This window comes from Lichenostomus cassidix, chromosome 1 (genome assembly GCF_008360975.1).
Source record: "Lichenostomus cassidix isolate B80296 chromosome 1, HeHo_3.0, whole genome shotgun sequence".
NCBI lineage: Eukaryota > Metazoa > Chordata > Aves > Passeriformes > Meliphagidae > Lichenostomus > Lichenostomus cassidix.
In genome coordinates, this window is record NC_139479.1 from 93339100 (window position 1) to 93358129 (window position 19030).

General features: G+C 40.1%; 1 protein-coding gene across 1 annotated transcript; it reads left to right on the plus strand.

Moving 5' to 3' along the window:
• Positions 1-482: 482 nt before the first annotated feature.
• Positions 483-17589, plus strand: CD200R1 (CD200 receptor 1). Its single transcript, XM_085071358.1, has 7 exons — positions 483-734; positions 835-1239; positions 12065-12370; positions 13170-13448; positions 14348-14447; positions 15355-15406; positions 16661-17589. Exons 2-7 carry the CDS (start codon positions 1170-1172, stop codon positions 16781-16783), a joined length of 930 nt encoding a protein of 309 aa, XP_084927484.1. The 5' UTR covers positions 483-734; positions 835-1169; the 3' UTR covers positions 16784-17589.
• Positions 17590-19030: the final 1441 nt, after the last annotated feature.

Sequence of the window (19030 nt, forward strand, 5' to 3'; positions counted from 1 at the left end):
TGAGGCAGGATGTGCCCCTGCAGCCCATGGGGTTCCACAGTGGAGCAGAGATCCACCTGCAGTCCATGAAGCAGCCCCACACTGGAGCAGGTGGATGCCTGAAGGAGGCTGTGACCTCATGGAAAGCCTGCTCTATATTAAGGGCACATAATAGTGGAATTTTTTTGTTTTATTTGTCCAGGGAAAAAAGTCATTTCAGTTGTGCCAAAAAAAAAATTGCTCAATTTTTTGGCTTTTGTACAGATTTCTGACCCCTGCAAGTTAGATCAGTTTCTAAACAAAAGCATCATTTAAATGTGAAGCATCAGTGTTTCATTTCAGAAATATTTACTCTTTTCTTGTTTCAGTCCTCCAGAATCAGACATTCTGCACTTTTTCTGGAAACAGTCCCATATTCACAATTTTTTCTCAGATTCTGTAAAAAATTATGTTTATATTTGTAATATTTTAGTTGGCAGGGGTGGGGGTTGGAGTAAGGGTACACCTACACCTTATTTAAAAGTCCACAAGGCCTGAACTTCAAAGTTCACAGAAGACTGCATATCAATATGAGAAGTGTAGTGCTAAGTAGGTACTTAAGAGAGAAATAATAGAAAATGTCACTTACAAAGAAGATTTAAAATTTTTTTCCTTTTTTTTTTTTTGAGCAAGACATGAGGAAGAATTTTCTTGGAGGTAGTGCCAAACACGTGATAAAGAAGTAGCAGAAGTAAAAATAATGAGAAACTTGAAGAGTAAGTTTCTCTCTGGTTTCCCAAAACTAACATTTCCTTTTTGATATTAAACTCAGCATTGAATAATCTCCTCTGCTTTTATTCTCTCTGAACTCTGCAGATTTTATCTTCACTCATCAGCCTCCGGAGGTGAGCCAATGAACGGAAGGCAGAATTGCTCAGCCTGTTTCCTCAGCGTTTGCCTGGGCTCTCAGCACAGGAAGCTCTGAAAAGTGCTCTGAAAAGTCAGAAGGAGGAACCTCTCCAGGTTTGAGGAGCCAGTCGATCTGGAGCATGCACAGCTAAAGGAGAGGCGTGGGAAAGGGCAGAGGAAACACTGACATTGGCTGCTGAGGATGTACGGGCGGCAAGAAGTGCTCCCCATGACCACAGTTAAGCTGGTGGAGGGATGGATGGAGTGACGGAGCTGGCTGAGCCGTGAAAGCAGGAACCAACATGAAGATTGCTGGGAAGACTGTGTATGTTTTTGTGCTGCTCACCATCACCATGGTCACGAGATTAGCAGGTGAGTCTAACTGGGACCAGTTGGCCATTGGGATGTAAGAATGGGACATGTGCACAGCTTTCTTTCTATAAAATCTATACGTCATTCAGTGGCTCTTATTAAGTGCTAAAAATTATGAAGCACAATTAAGACATGCTTTCCCAATATCCACTCCTGCTCCTCTTTTCTTAGGGGTCACAAGGCTGCCAGGTATTCTCCCTGTGACTTCCATGTAGGCAACTATTTAGTGACCCTTAGCTGGGATCTTACCATTTGTGACAAATAACCTTTTTACTGAGTCCTCCAAATCCACATCACCTGAGAAACGGAACCTTTTGACACACTAAAAATATGCCTGGGAAAGTGTTCATGAACTGGAAGCTTTTGAACGTGTAGTTTCTGCAGAAGAGAGGCTGCAGGTACTCTGAAATAGGGCAGGGATCTCGTGTCTTTCTGTGGAGAAGTGGAAGATCCCTCATGTGCTGGCAGCAGGGAACAGTTTCTGGAATTTTGGTGTAATGGGCATGACCAGTGTCAAGATGGGAAAGGCTTTTGTGCCAAGGGCAATGGCAGTCCAAATCTTCTGTCTTTTAGTGTAGTTGAATAATTTAATGTAGTAGTTTTAATATAGTTTAGCTACAGTAGTTAATGTTTTCCACATCCTGTTCATTTGCATTTTTAGAGCTTGTGCTCTTCCAGATGTCATGCAGCAATCCAAGGACTTGATAATGGAACCAGGGATTTAAGGAGCAGTTCTAGGAACCTAAACTGCTTCTGTAGAGGAGAAAAAAGGCAGATACGTCCATGAGATCAAAATTAAACTTCGGACATCTCTGAATAATACGTGACATGCAGGTGTCCATTCCTATTATGGACAGATAGAACTAAACTACATGGACATGAGTTACTCCATTCCACTTGGTCAGAAAATAAAAATATCTCCTTTGTGACATTTTGAAGCAAAACAGATGCAGTCATTGCTGACAGTGATGGAACACTCACCTATCATGTGTTTGAGTGATAATGAGGGATCCTAAATGGTTGCCTCAGGGCTACCCATTGGAAAAAATGCTCTTCAAAGAATGTAGAAAAAAATGTTCCATTAAAATCTAATTTAACGCCTGAAACCTCTTCCCCCAACCCGCTCCCAATAAAAAGCAGCCCACATTTGATGGGAAGTTTTTAGCTAGCACTGCTCCTAAACTTGTTTCCTTCAATATTAGAGTGGCTCTTCTGAGCAAGATCTAGTGGCAAGGGTTTTTTTTCTTCAGAGATCACAGGCTAAATGTGTCAAGCTGATCCAATGTGTGTATTCTGTCCCGATAATTTTAGTCCTTTATGTCTTTTATGTCATGCACACTTGCATGAAGCTCAGAAGGAGCTATGTCCCAGACTAGAGCAAGCTGTTCTGAAAGAAATAAAGTCATGGAAAAACTGTTGTGTGTAACCAGACTTTATCTCCATTAACATTTTCCTTAACATTTCCTTAGCATGTTGTTTTGTGTGACTGGGTTAGCTTTTACCACAGCAGATAGGGCAGCTCAGAAAAAAAGCTGAGGTTGCCTCACAATTGTCATGCCTAAATGTGCTCTCAAGTACAGTTGGATAATAAGCCACTGAAGCTGCTGGGGTATGATCTCTACTAAAAATCCTTTTGTGATGATCCTCAGTAGCAGCAGTGAAAAAGACTCATCATTAAAATGTTTCTGGTAACACCTTGAAGATTTCTCTAGTTTAACTAAGCACACACCTCAAGTAGTTGTGTACATACTCCAAAGGAAAGTGGTAAGGACAGGCAAGATCTTCCATGAGAATGTTATGCAAAAAATTCTCTTTTTATTGAAATAACATTTGCAGCATTTGACTGGGTAAGTCCTGCATCCATAGTTGTATCCTGTGGCTATGGATATGTCCAAGTACTTCAGAGGAAGCTGCAAAAAAATCCATTCTCAGTAATGAGATGTGATTCCCTATGGTTGCCCGGTTTTATCAATAGCAAAAAACTGAAGTCAGTGACTTTGTGCTGGAATTATAGACTATGAGGTGAATAAAAGTAAAGTTAATTTACAGAGCAACCTAGCTACAGTTCAAGTTTGCCTGCATATAACTTTCTTGAATGCTACTGCTTTCAGTTAGTTTCTGTCCTTAATAAAACTGGCAAATTCTTTTCAACTAGAATGGTAGTGTTTTATTGCCTTTTGACTCTCTCTGTCCTGGTGTGTTTCACTGCAACTGTCTCTGTTGCCTTCTATTCTAGTTTATGGTGGAATCTTGCTCCAGATACAAAAAATCATAGCCTAAGAACACTATTATGGTAAACTTACATTTGTCTCCATTTCACTATTTCTTTGCTGCTCCTTTGGGACTATGTGCTGGAATCATTCTGACTTCAATAACCCAAATACATCTGAATCCAATCAGTCTGTTTTTCTCATCTAAATTCTTTTTAAAAATTCTGTACTATTAAATTAAACAAATTTTTTCTTAGAACACATCTAAATTGCCATAGTACCATCTTCCAAGCACATCCTTACAATACCAACATTTTACTTTGCTGTGGTCCAAATGCACTGCGTGTGTTTGTGTCTGAACTTGTCTGCTTTCAAAACCATGGAAAGAAGGAAATTCAGTCTCACAAGTTGCCCACATACTTCATGACTTACAAAGCAAGCAGATTGTCTTTAACACTGAATGCACTTGTGGAGGTACATGCTGCTTAAAATCACAGCTGGTATATTTTGTAGTGAGAGGTGCAAGCATAAGGAAAAAAGTGTAGGGGATTTTCTTATGCTGCCTTATCTTGGTGTTGAATAAGAAAATGTTGGGATGAAAACTACAATGCTAAAGGTAAGCACTAAACAACATTAGTGAGATTTTAACCATATAAAAGTGAGGTCATACTCATGTTTTCACAGCAGTCCCTTATCTGCTCTCTGCAGAGAGTGGAAAAGAAGGCACACAACCTACAGTTTGCAGTCAATGATCTCTTTTTGTTTAGAATAGTAGGAAAATGCCGCTGAAGCATAAGTGAAGAGTACTCGGTCAATTTTTCTTCTCCTGTGGCTGAGAGTAAAAGGCCAAGTTCAGCACGCAGAACAAAATATAAAACAATCTGTATCTGTTTCTATCCTGAGAACTAGAAGCACTTTGTTACACATGGTGTCACAGTGCTACTCGGAAAGCAATGATACCCAATGCACTTTTACATCCAGTGCAAATCCTTTTCCCCCTCATCCATTCCAGTTCACATCCTGCAAGGACAAAGATCTACTTACTTTGCACACAGAAGTAGCAAAGTCCAAAGTTTACATCCAGGCTGATAATGTGACACCTTGTTAAGTTCAGTGGTGATTTATTATCAGCTGAGGATTTGGGCAACAGTGTTTGTTCTCTAAACTGCATGACTCTGACACATCATTTAAACCCCAACTAATTTCATCATTTAAGAAGTCACATCCTTTTTTTCATACATGGTCATGTTTATATTGAGACATAACCTAGTTACGTGAGGATAAATCACAGAATCACTGGATTGAATTGCAATGACGAAATTAAATTGCCTTTTTTTTTTTTTGCAGGCATTGTATTACAAAACACTTTTCACAAATAATTAGAGCAGCAAAACAGGCACCCATTTTACTGAAAACCTGGTTTTAATACTGATTGAAGCATGGTTCTCTATTCTAATTCCCAGTCAAAATTTTTCATACTGCCTATTTTTATTATTATGACATTTTGAGCTGCTGAATTTCAGCACACATCTACCATTCTAATCATCAAGGTCAACTGCTTTGGGGTTTTTTTGTGTGACATATCAATTCTTTATACTAAAACCACTCTATTCTTCCTGCTTTTAACAAATTTCCTCACACATTCCTGATACTGCCAATGGCATTAGTAAAAAGGTTAAATGGAATTATGGCAAAAATCATCTGCTGAGAAACATTATCAGCAAGCTACCTTCAACCTGGCACCTCCACTTAACTGCCTTTGCTTTCTCTCCTTAACCCAGTTCTTTATCCATCATGTAGTCATCCCTTTATTCTTCAGCTTAATTTTTTTTCAAGAGGACACTGTATCAAACACATCTCTACCTAAGTGAGATTTAGCATCTTTTCATTGCCTTCAAAATCAGCTGTTTTGAAGAACTGCTTGAAAAGATACTGGAGAAAGCTTAAAAGAATTGAAAGATCATAGAAAAATTACACTCTAGGAACTGGCAACTGCAAAGGAATATTCCACCTTGAATACGAAGACTGACACCTTGGGATCATTATTGAGTTCTATCAGTGTCCTCACCCCTCTTCAACAGCTTCATGTTGAAGTTTGCAATCTAAAAAACATCCAGCCATGCTATGACCACTTCATATTGTAAAACCAATGACAAAGTGTGTAAGGTTGCTATTTCAGCTTGCATGAAACAGCAAGAATGAGGGACACAGTATTGGTGGCAAGAAAAGGACTGCAAGTGTCACAGTAATGGTTACAGAAAAGAAATGTGTTAAAAGAAGAACAAAATAAAAATTTGAGAATGAGGAAGAAAGGAATTTCTGAAGATAAGGAAAATGCCTAACCCAAATGAAATGGAAATAGGACATATTTTCAAGGAATAATGACAAGTATGGCTAAAACAGTGTGAGTGTGAAACTAACAATAAAGGTATAAGTCTTTTAATGTTTCCTTTTAAAGATACATCCGTACTGAAAAAGCTGTGATCTCAGCTTCAAGAAACAGAGTCATGTGAGCTTAGGTCAGCTATTTGATGTATTTCTATAATGAAAATTAGAGTAGTCTAACTACTTACTGCTCATCTGAAGCACAGGGGTGGTTTTTAGCCTACACTCCATCCTGTGCCGTCGTGACTATGTTTCCAGAGTAACAAAACTACACTATATGAAAGTGTGTCAGTACATTAGAAATTCCTACCCAAGTACAAAGCACTTCTATTTATCTTTCACTTCATTCCAGACAAGCCTGGCTGGGTGTCACAGGAGCTCTGTGCAGTAGAAGGGGAAAACAGATGCAGAACACAGACTGTTGTATCTGACCTCTTCCAAGCGTCCGGTGCTGCCTATTTGATTATGACTTGCTGTGACTCATATACTACATTCATTCCAAGATACAGTTAGTCATTTGCTGTGGTGTCATCATTGTTTCAATTCATTATACATCTAAGTTTAATATCTGCAGGGGCTATGGGGGAAAATGCATCAAAATGCTGTGGTAAATTGTTACGGTAAGACATAAAGAATCAATAGGATGTGTGAGAAATATGTCTGAGAAAGTAAAGCAGTCTCTTTAGAGTGCAAAGCACTCTTTAACAGATATATTTTGCAAGAGGCTGTCATGGAACTTGAGGCAACAAAAAGTTCTACTGTGGTTTAAAACCTGCTATAAAGTATAACAGAGGCTGGAAATCTTTCCTGTTTGAAAGCAACCAAAAGTACTTTCAAGCTGTGTAGCTGTCTGATTTTGCAGTGATTCCCCTCGAAATTTTAGTGGCTTCACAATCAAATTTTCCTGTTTTTACAATCTTTCTTCTTTTAGTGTGAGAAAATCTCTGAGAAACAGGAGAAATGACTAAATAAGTGATACTACAAAGAAGCTGGTGCAACTAGTTATTCATGAGAGAGCTGTCAAGCACACTACATAAACCACACTGAACAAAACGGAGCAGTCTTTCCCCCAGTCTTTTCAAATTACAGTAATCTTACCATGACAACAAGAACCATCACATTTTTGAAACACAAATGTGAACTCCTCAACTGAGTTTGCTTTTTCCTGAGAGAGGATATGTCCATTTTCAGACATAAAAGTGGAATCTGTCAGTGCGTTGGCATGTGCACTCAGTGCACTGCAAGAGAGCTGGAGAACCTTCTCTGACATGGCTTGAAGTCTTCTTCAACAGTCAAGGACAATGAGAGATGTCATAATTAGATAGATTTCAGAGGCTGGAGTCAGACTAGAGTACCTCAATCTAAAGGCTTCCTACTATCAGATGAGTATCCAAGGTTAAACCTGATCACAATGGATTTGCATTCACAATCAATATAAAATGTTTCAGCCCAGAGTTGTACAGAACTCCTAGAACCTCACTCATCTGTTTGCCACATCAGTGTTACAGACAGCACGTACTCCTGGTTACCTGAGCTCTGCTCTTTCTGGCTAACAGAAAAAATGGTTGCTGTTTTCCTGAGTCAACTCATTTGTGAAGAACATGACTGAAAATGAGAAGTTATTTATAATAAATGTGGAGATATATGATCCTTCATTTTATCTCTCTTGTGTGCCATGAAATAGTTAACAGTGCTGACACTGAATCACCTTCCTACAGTTAGCACCCCACTGAGATGAGTGTGATAGCTCACACCTCTTGAAATCACTTGTTCTCTGCAGGCCCACAGAGCATGAGGCCTTTGCTGCACTGATTATCAGCTTTCTCAGCCACAGCAACCTGTCAGTGCAGCTCAGCTCTAAGATGGGATTTCACCTGACGAGAAGCAGCCGTGCAGTGTGTTGGTTTGTTTCTGAGCCTTTGTTTGGGTAGATAAATGCTGATGTGGATGCCAAATATCTACCCTAATGCATTGGTTAATTGATTAACACAGAGGAAACATCAGCAAATGACTTTTAGCCATTTTGCAGCATGAATTCCAGAAAAAAGTGGTGTGGTGACAGGTCTGAATTAAAACACTTGCAGCACTGAACTTCTCCTCTTTAACAGAATGGAATCCTGTGCTGGTTTGGGCAGGATTAGAGTTAATTTTCTTCACAGTAGTTACTACGGAGCTATGTCTTGGATATCTGCCGGAAACAGTGTTGGTATCACAGAGATATTTTGAGCAGTGTTTGCACAGAGCCAAGGCCTTTTCTGATTCTCACACCACCAGTGAGAGGGCTGGGGGTCCAAAAGAGGCTGGGAAGTGACATAGCCAGGAAAGCTGACCCCAAATGGCCACAGGGGTATGTCAGACCATGTGGCATCATGCTCAGCACATAAAACTGGGGGAAGAATGAATAGGAGATGCTTGGAGCTATGCTGTTTTTCTTTCCAAGTAACTATAATGCATGATACTGTCCTGCTTTCCTGGAAATGGCTGAACACCCGCCTGCCCTTGGGAATCCCTTGCTTTGCTTTGCTTGTGTGCATGGCTTTTTCTTTACTTATTAACCTATGAGTTTTCTCACTTGTCTGATTCTCTCCCCATCCCACTGTGGGGGGAGTGAATGAGAGCGAGCCAGAGGCTGTGTGGGCCTTTGTTGCCAGCTGGGATTAAACCACAAGAAATACTTCTGTTTGTTTAGCTCTTCTGAAGTGTTTAGCTCTCCTACACCCTCTAGGTTTAGTGAAATTCCCACTGGGAAGGGGAGATTGTGTGTTCCTTGAGAAGTGCTGGGTACATAACCAAGGGCAGAGACTGCGGCAGGCAGCATAAGGAGGACAAAGAAAGCAGATCAGGAGACTTTGGAAAAGGGCTTGATGGGAGCAGAACCACAAGAAGTCATGGAAGTGATGTAAGAGGAGCTCAGAAGAGATCATGTAAAAAATGTGCAGCCTGACAAGTCAACAAAAGCTTGTGGAGTAGAAGAGAGGACAGAGGGGGAAAAACGTGTTCTATAGGGCAGAGAGTGCAGAAGGGATATATCTTCATGTCTTCTATTTTCATGAGTATAGCTAGCAATTCTGTGTTCCCCTGCAGAGCTTTCTAGCATATTGATTTATGTTCTAAAAAAACATACTTTTTAGATATTAAGATGACTTTTGGTATGCTTAGAGAAATTAGAAAGCACAAAATGTCCAACTTCAGTCCAACATGAGGTCCTAGCAATGTCACCAACCAGGAGGAAATGCTGACCAGGAAGGATGGGATAGGGATGAGGATAATTTCTATTTAAAGAGCTGCCTTTGTACTTGGGGACCCCATAGCTATTTACATATCAGTTTCTGAGAATATAAATTTTTCATTGTTTCTAATTAAAGCTAACTCTGTGGTAAAAACTAGCAAGTTTTGACATTTCCTGAGATTATATTTTAGCTTGCAAAAGAAAACTCATCACAAACTGCTATGAAAATGGCTGCCATTCTTCTTCATGGTTTGGAAGCTTCCCATCGAGTATTACCCAGGCCCAGTCCTATTTTGATTGTAAGTCACTTCAAAATTACTTCAGAAACACAAATTAACCAAACCTTTAAGGATTTTTGGTACACACATTCTTCGTCTGTAAAAGAAGTCTAAAGATCATGTTTCTAGCAGCATGTATGAAAAAAGGAGCAAATCAAGGAAGAAAGTTCACATTCACTTACCTGCACTCGAGCAATGAAAGAGGGCAGTAAAGTGCAGACAGTTTAACCTTTTATGTTCCTAAGGCCTCTTTGCAAAGGTAGGAAGCTGTGTGGATAAGATAAGCAAGATGTTTTTACTCATTAATCTACCATCTGGGGAAAAGCTCTTGCCTTACTAAGAGCCTTCTGAATTAATAACAAGATGGGATTTCATAAGCCTTCTACAAATTTCCTATAACCTAAAATTGTATTTAAACTTGATTCAGCAGATTTTGGGCTGACTGATGTGGTTTCTTATTTGAAGTGAATGGTACCTGATTCATTCAGAGGAGAATAGGACACAAAGGCATAGCAGAAAGCACTACTTTCACTGCCTCTTTCTTTACAGCCTTGAAGCATGAAAGCCCATTATGTTGGGGAGCTTTTACATGGCAATGAGCTGCTTAGGAGATGCTGCATTGAAAGACAAGTAAAATGGTGCTGCTTTAATGTGTAAATGAAAGTGTACATAGTTGAATATGCACAACACTGTCATTCTTGCTCAACATTTGCAAACATTATCCAAAAAAACCCCAGCTCCAAGACACAGGCTGTTTGAATACTTTGGTTTGCTTAGTCATTTTCAGATGAGGTCAGCAATACTCTGCATGACTCGGAGCTCTGAGGCTCTCAGCAATGTTAAACTAGGAGAGGAAAGACTTTGTTCTCCAATTCTCAGAGACACTCATTGAACTCATCCAGAAACTATCACGAGACAAAAGGCTTCTTTCAGTTCCGCTCCTGGTAAAATCATCTGAGTTTAAAACACACCCCTCACATTTTCTTGGAATGCCATTAAGCAGAAAAATACTTTCCATTTAAAAACACCTCCAGTGTAATAATGCATAAGAGTTGAACTGTCTTCACTCAGGAGGATGTTTAATCCTCAAAGTGAAAAGGCAAAAACCTTTAAAGGAATATGTAAGGAGATAAAATGCAGTGAGCTGTGTTTATTTCGCAAGTCAGAAATCATTTCCCAAGAACATGGCCAAAGAGAAGCAAAAGTGGTTGAGCTGGAATGGTTCATTCACCTAGATTCAAGGAGATAATGAGGTTTCAGACAATATTATTGAGGTAAAACCAACAGTAGTTTTTTCAAAGGGGCTAATAATAATCATTTGACTAATGATTTAAAATTGATACTCATTAAGACCATGTCTTATAGCATTGTGAATGTTCAGGAATTGGGCTTCACATTGTTCTGGACAGCAGAGGTAATATAATCCCAGATCTGGGTATGGGGGTAGCGAAATCTAACAAAGTCAGGTCTGGTACCTCAGAGGAAGACTCACAAGGGTTTGACTAATCACGCAAAAATTGGATCTTCTAGTTCTTTGCATATTCCAGATGAACTTTCAATTGCTACTTTAGTGTACTTGCTTGGAAGGTTTGGGGTTAACATTTTTGGAATAACCTGTGAAAAACTCATTTGTCAGTATATATGAGGTTGGTTAACTTTAATTCATGTTTTGAAAGTAGTCCTCTGATTTTCTCCTCACACACAGCTTTCGGAATCCCACTAAGACTGTTACTCAACCCAAGGAAAGAGCAGCTTGGGTTCCACCAGCAACACAGAGAACTGAGAGATCAGTGGTTTATGGTGCCAAAATTTAGTGGCCACCTATTAAAAGAGGAAATGTGTAAGGTGGTAAAGAGAAGCTTGTTTGGACTACAGCTATGAGTATTTTTCCTATTAACTCATTAATTGCGAGGTTTCATCCATATACATTGTGAATTCTAGGGATTGTTTGCTTTTAATTTCAGCAGGAACCAAGGGACACAAAAGTCCCAATCCCTCACCTACTCTTCATACTGGATTACAACCAGTGTAAAAGAGTCTGTGCCTCAGACTCTTTTTTTCTCTAAGTCTCACAACTGTGTCACAAAAGAAGCTGCCTGTGTATGCATAGGCAGCACTAATGCACAAATAAGACAACTCGGAGATGTAAGGCAAAATTCTTTTCCTCCTACAAAACCCCACCACTGTTATTTGTGTTTGTGTCATGCCTGAGAGGTGTAGACAAGGGCCTTGCCCACAGCGTTGGACTTCATATAAATGCAGAAGTAAAAGTTGTTTACTTTCTTGGTAGCAACAGTTCCAGAGAAAAGTCACTATCATGTGGCCAAAAGCAATAGTCCTGTTTCTGTCTTTTCAGCCTGTAAGCAGCAACGGCCCTGTGAACAGCCCACTGGAGGATTTGCCAATAGAAGCACACTGGATGCTGAACTGCTTAAGACAAGGGGTGGGAGTAGGGTCCTGCTCCAATATCCAATCTTATCCACTAATGTGATCCCCAGTGGGAAATATCTTGATAGTATTGTGAGGGTTGGCTGTGACAGGCCACTGGCTCCATAATCCACATCTGTAATAAGAGATGACAGATAATGTGCAGAGGAGCACAGCCATGGCCTCATGCTAATGTGTACCAGAGTAGACATTTCCCTGTGAACTACAGACCACAATTACAAGGCTGTGACATCCCTGTGCACTTTCTCACGTGTTCTCTTTCTCTCTTTCCTCAGGGAACGAAGGAGTGTCAGTGACTGTGGGTAACAGCTCAGAGCTCAACTGCACTTTGAAACCAAAAATAAATATGGTAACATGGAAAATATGGCCCAAGGTTGGAGGCTTCTGCATCTTGGGATACAGGGCTGATACAAACATGACACACACAAACTGCAGCAACAGGATAAACTGGAAATTTAGACCAGCTATAGATCCTACCCTTGAGATCCGGCAAGTGGGAATAGCCCAGGAGGGAAATTACACCTGTGAAGTGGCATCGGCAGATGGGAATTTCGACAAGAAGTACCAACTGACTGTGCTGGGTAAGGAATGTACAGTAAGAAGAGGAGGTGTTTTTTAAACTAAAGAGGATAGGTTTATATTAGATATTAGGAAGAAATTCTGTACTGTGAGGATAGTGAGGCACTGGAACAGTTTATCCAGAGAAGCTGTAGATGTCCCAGTGTTCAAGGCCAGGTTGGATGGGACTTGGAGCAACTGGTCTAGTGGAAGGTATCTCTGCCCATGGCAGTGAGGTTGGAATTAGATATCTTCAAGGTCCCTTCCAAACCAAAGCATTCTAGGATTCAATAATTCTTGGTGAGACAAACTGTCATGAATTTCATTGATAGGATGTCTGTGTCTCCTTTCTCCTTATTCCCAACTCTTCTCCCTTCTACTGTCCCTTTTTCCACTGTCTAATTTGAAATGAGAGGGGAGGAAGCAATTTCTCATGTACCAACAGAGGATATGAAAGGCTCACCTGAATCAGGGAGAGTTGTGCAAAAGGAAAAAAGAGACACAATCTTTGTCTCTTGAGCTTTGGGCTTACATCGCTGCAATGGGATGGGATGGGATAGGGTGGGATGGGATGGGATAGGGTGGGATGGGATGGGATGGGATGGGATGGGATGGGATGGGGTGGGGTGGGATGGGATGGGATGGGATGGGATGGGATGGGATGGGATGGGGTGGGATGGGGTGGGATGGGGTGGGATGGGATGGCACCTCCAACCTTATTGTCCTGTTTGCACTGGGTTCATTTTGGGTAGAGAACAAGGACAGCCCAGCCCAGCTGTGCCAAACTAACTCCATGCATGTCCCCTTGCTGGTGCTTTGCAGTCCCCCCGAGGCCGAGCCTGTACTGTGATGAGCAAGGGAGCCCTGTGTGTGAGGCAGCAGTGGGGAAGCCTCCAGCTCAGCTCTCGTGGGTCCCAGAGAGCAGCTCCACTGCAGAGGAAGAAGGGCATGACAACGGGACAGTGACTGTGCTCAGCAGGTTCACAGCGTGTAGCACCAGGGTGTCTAACATGACCAACAGGACCACCTGCATAATGTCACACCCAGCTGGGAACTGGACCCAGTCCATAGCCTGTTATCCCTCAGGCTATGGTGAGGAAGGTGAGCTTCCCTTTGAGCATTTGGTCTTCAAAACCCTGTTCAGCTTGTTCAGCACTTCTTACTTCTAGGAAGGAAAAACTCTAAAAGATATAAAACCCTTTAGTGAAGTCCTGTAAAGACAAGAGTATCATCGCCAACTGCCTTTGCCCAGAAACATCACCAGCTTGTTTGTGTTCTGAACACTATTTCCTAATGCTTTCTTCCCTAAGAGGGATATATATATATATATATAAGTGTGGTAGTATTCTTCTGGTAGTGGAAATGCTTTTGGAAACAGAGACAAAGCAGTCGTGATCTTTGTGGTCAAATAATCACTTGGAATGAGAAAATCAGTAACTTTTTTTAGATGCAAATTTTAATGGCATAATAAGAGAGAAAAAGAGACCCAACTCTTGTGTGGCTAGCAGAAAAAAATACATTCATTCATTCATTCATTCCAAGTTGTGAATGTCTGACCCCGTATGACCATTGGGTTCTGATTTCTGGTTTTCTTGTTGCTTTTGAGAATATACATGAGTGCTGAGAAAAGTTGAGTCCTTGAGAGAAGCTTAGGTGTGGCATCATGAAAAAATATTCTGAGTGTCCACTGTGGGATTTGAGGGATCTACTTTTGTCTCTGACACAGATTCCATTTGTGTTTCTCAGCAAAGTTTCATGACTGACTTTCTCTTCTGCTAAAGGACACTCTATTTCTTTTACAAGCATGCTGAGAAAAATGTGTGTATGCGCTAAATTAAATTTAATCTTCGACTGAAATAATACAGAAATAATACAGAAATAATACAGAAATAATACAGAAATAATCTTCAACAAATAATCTTCAAATTTAATCTTCAACTGAAATAATACAGAAACTGAGAAGTAGGAAGATATAACTGAAATTAACTCTTTATGTTTAGAGAAATCCAACTTTATCTGGTATGTCTGCGCCGTTCTTTGTGCTCTAACCATTATCACCGGGATTGCTGTCATTTACTATTTCAAGCTCCCCCGTGACAGGTATGTATGTTTGATAAAGTGCTAAGAAGAAATTTTAAAGTACTGTGTGTGTCTTGTAATCATATAATTCTGTCAGTCTGTGTTGCTGTGAATAACTGAATTAATGACATTGAATATTTCTGTAATGCAGACACTGTGCATTGCACACATCTTCACAGAATACACCTGAGTAAAATACAAATGGGAAGAAGTTGGCTGAGGACCCTGATTGCAGTGCTTGTTAAAGGGGAACTCTTCCTTCTGATAGGAACCTGTGAGAGTAAAACTGTTCTTCAGATACTATGATAATCTGCCAGTGTCTCTCTTGGTTGGATCAGGGCATTGGTTCTGCTGCCTAAAAAGTTCTACTAAATGCCAGAGGACTCAGCAGTGCCAGCCTGCCATATGAACAGAAGGGACAGCAGATTGTATCTGTATTTATTAAAAAGTCCGTGGGTGAAGCTGGACTCTAGCTCCTTTAGGATTTCCTCTGAGCAAAAAAAGTAGTTCTAAGGAAAATCCACAGAAATAATTTGTGCAGTGGAAGGCTGAATTAGCACATGTATTGAAAACTTCAGCTATGTTCCTCATTTGCCTGTTCCAAAACTGTTTTTCTCTCAAGCCTTTTCCCTCTGAGGTGAAGAATTAGTTCAATACCATTCCACCAACTGTAAAATGTATATCCTTACAGACAGCTTTGATTTTGATCTCCTGCTTCCATTTTATGCATAAGCTCCCACAAACATAAGAAAATACCTCTTAAGAAAGTTAGGGTGCTATAATTTCAGGGTCAAAATCCAAGGGGAGAGAGACATGAGAAGGTCTTACTCTTGAAGACAAGAAAAAGAAATATTTCATAAGCTTTTGATCAAAGAAACCAAGCTGTGGTCCAGCTAAATATGCTTTAATATTGTTTTCTTTTTCACAGACCATGCAACAGAACTGAGCCTTCTGAAATTGCTCCTATACCTTCCCAGCAGGTAAGGAGAATGATGGAAATTGGACCATCACCAAATCAGGGATCCTCTGGTAGCCCTGGAAACATGACTATTAAAGGGAAGACATTAGATTTTTACTCTCTGGTTTCAGCAGGTACTGCTGCATCTTATATACTTACTCTTAGATCTTTACAGGACAAAACAGTGCTTACCTTCACTTGGAGCAAACACTAGAGATGTTCCAACAGTGTTCAAACACTCAGCTACTGCCATCCCTTAATCTTAACAAGGAGTGAGTCCCACCACATCTCCCTCATCATATCAGATACTCTAACCGTAACTTCTCGCCAAGCAATAATTAGGAAGGGAGGCAATAGCATGGTTTGGGGAATATTAAGAAAACTATTAGTAAAAAGAAAGTTAAGCAATAAGATTAACAGACACCAACCAAGAAAAAAAGAATATTCCTCTTGGTGTCCAGAATGATACCAAGGTGTGAGTTTTGAAGGGTAATCTTCATCCTGTATGGTCAATCCGCAATCAAAGAACAACCATACTCAAGATAAAATATTTTATAAAACAATGGAAGGAGTGCTGAGCTGCAAACTCGGAGATATTATTGAATTCCTTATGCTACTAGAAACTTCCTGTGTAGCTGAGCAATTCACTTATCAGCTCTGTGTCTGTTCTCTGCTTCCAAATCCAAATAACAGCATCTCTATGTAGACAAGATAGGTTAAAACTATCTGTGCACCTGTAGTAGACACTAGGCTCAAATTCTGTCATCAACTAAAAAAGATGCTTCATTTTCTGAAGAGACTTAGTCAATTCTAGTTATTACTATTCCTGCTGTTCCTACCTCCCAGTGGTTGCTGAAAAACACAGTTGCATTAATGTAAAATGATGTCACATGACTTCTATTACCATGTCTGTAGACTGAAATTGTAGACCGCTGGAGGAATGAATCAAGATCAAGGCTCCAGCATATTATTTGCTCTTTCTAGAGAATTAGATCCTAATCAAAACTTTTCAGGCCAACAAAAGTGGAGTAGAAGGGGAGAAAAAAGAGGCAAGTAAAATAATACCTCAGCTTTACCCTCCAAATCTTTGTCAGAAACAGCAATCCATGTTCCTTGGTAGAAAAAGAAATAGAGGTTTTGGTTTTTTTAGTTGAAGAGGAGTAAATATGAAAGCACTATTGCCCAGTTATTTTCTTCAGTCCAGATGAAAGATTTGTAGAGGCTTGCGAAGCTAAACTCCTCCTTGTATTCATAGTTTTTGGTTTTGTTTTGTTAGGATGACATGATGGAAGTGGAACCTTATACTACTTACGTGCAGAAAGAAAATGCAATTTACAACTCAGTGTCTGATCTGACAGTGGGGCAGAATCTTCCACAAGACCTGTATCCAGTAACATGAATGATTCAACAACACCAGAAAAGGAAAGAGATACTTTATAGAAGACTGGTTATAGAAAGAAACTTCTCTGAGGATTTCTTCGGATTTTGGAGTGGCAGAGATCACTAGGTCTGTTCAAACACCTCTGCTTGCTGATGAGTCTGTAGTTGTTTTTTTCCCCATTTTGCTTTCTTCCTTGGGAAAATGTGCTATTCCTTGGGAAGATGTGACTGACCACACACCATAGTTTGTTCTGGAAAAGAAGTTGTGACCAGTCTTCCCTTTGCTGGATATCCAGCAGTAGAATCCTCTTGTCTTGGAGGGTTCTACTTTTGCCAGTCACTTCAAGTTGTTCTTTTGATACACTTGACACTATGATGCACACATTTGGGAGACCAGAGAAGTGTTATGTCTGAACTAAAATGAAACACTCTTCCATCAACAGCCACTTTTTTCCAATTCATACATTAGTAACATGTGACCTGAGTAATGATCATCACTGAATACCTCAAATAGCAGAAGATATTTGTAGGGAAGACCCAGTCCTGAATGTGGAAATAAGTGATAAATTTAGAAGGTCATCCACTAAGAAAGAGACTGCACTAGCATGACTCATTTACTTGTTAGGTTCATATTCAGTATTGTGGGATGCCATGACAGGATGTCATCCAGAGGGACCTGGACAAGGTTGATAAGTGGGCCTAGTGGGAATCTCATGAGGTTTAACAAGACCCAGTGCTAGGCGCTGTGTCTGGGTCGGGACAACTCCCAGTATCAGCACAGGGTGGGGAATGAACAGATCGAGACCAGCTCTTCTGAGAAGGCTCAGGGCTTCTGCAAGGTACAATTGCAGTCCACAAAGCCACACAAATTCTGGCTGCATCCAAAGCAGCATGGCCAGCAGGGGAGGGAGGGGATTCTGTCCCTTGACTCTGCTCTGGTGAGACCCCACCTGCAGTGCTGCATACAAATCTGGGGTCCCCAGTACAGGAGACACATAGACCTGTTGGAGAAGAGGAGGCTACCAAGATGATTAGAGTGATGAAGCACCTCTCCTATGAGGAACGCTGAGACAGCTGGGATTGTTCAGCCTGGAAAAGAGAGGGCTTAGGGGGGACCTAATTGCAGCTTTCCAGTACTTGGAGAGAACCTACAAGAAAGATAGAGATGGACTTTTTACAAGAACATGTAGTGAGAGGACAAGGGTAAATTAATTCAAACTGAGGGAGAGTAGGTTTAGATTAGATATTAGAAAGAAACTATTTTCTGTGAAGTTGGTGAGACACAGGAAGAGGTTGCCCAGAGAAGCTGTGGATGTCCCATCCCTGGAGGTGTTCAAGGCCAAGCTGGATGGAGCTCTCAGCAACCTGGTTTAGTAAAAGCTGTCCCTGCCAAGGGAGTTGGAACTTGATGATCTTTAAGGTCCCTTACAACCCAAACCACTCTATGATTCTGTGATTTCCACTAAATGTATTCATTCTGTACTTCAGATAATTGGTATGATTACTTTTCCATCAGATTCTACAAAGATATGGCATTCCTCTCTTTCTTAAAAGTACTAGCATTAAGATACTGTAAAATAATTATGTTACTCAAAACCCACAGGCTACATTTACCAGAAACAAACATAAAATATTTCACAAAACAAAACAAGTTCAAATATATCTTCTATGAATGTGCAATAACATAAAAGAAGGAGAAAATGCTTGCTGATTTTCATCGTATTTATTTTAACTACCACAACTGAAGATTTTTTCATTCTTATGTCTAGATACTTTACTGATATTCTTTTCAATGTACTTGGAAATTCACTTTTTTGTACATAAATTAGTTTATATATTTTAATGTGTCATGTTGAAGTGACTTATATTCACCTTCACAAAATATCCTTTGGGAATTAAAAAAAAAGTTGTCCTTTATATAATAGCAGTTCTTAAACTTTTTGGATTGATGAAAGTATGAACTGACTTTACAGTAAGAGTAAAGAAAAATATTTGTACACCTCTGTTGACTACCTCTTATTTCAGTATTTTACAAAAGTATATTATCTGTTAACCTGCTGTCTAGCTGTAGAGTTTTATGATCCTTCAAAGGCCTATCACACTGGACTAAATCATGGAAGATCCAGACCTGGCCATTGCTAAGTTGTTCACTGGTTGACTATTTTCTTTGTCTTTATTTTGCTCCACATTCAGACCTGCTATAGGCAGGATTTTAGTTCATGACTGTGATAAATAATATTAAGAGTCTTATGTGTACACAAATATA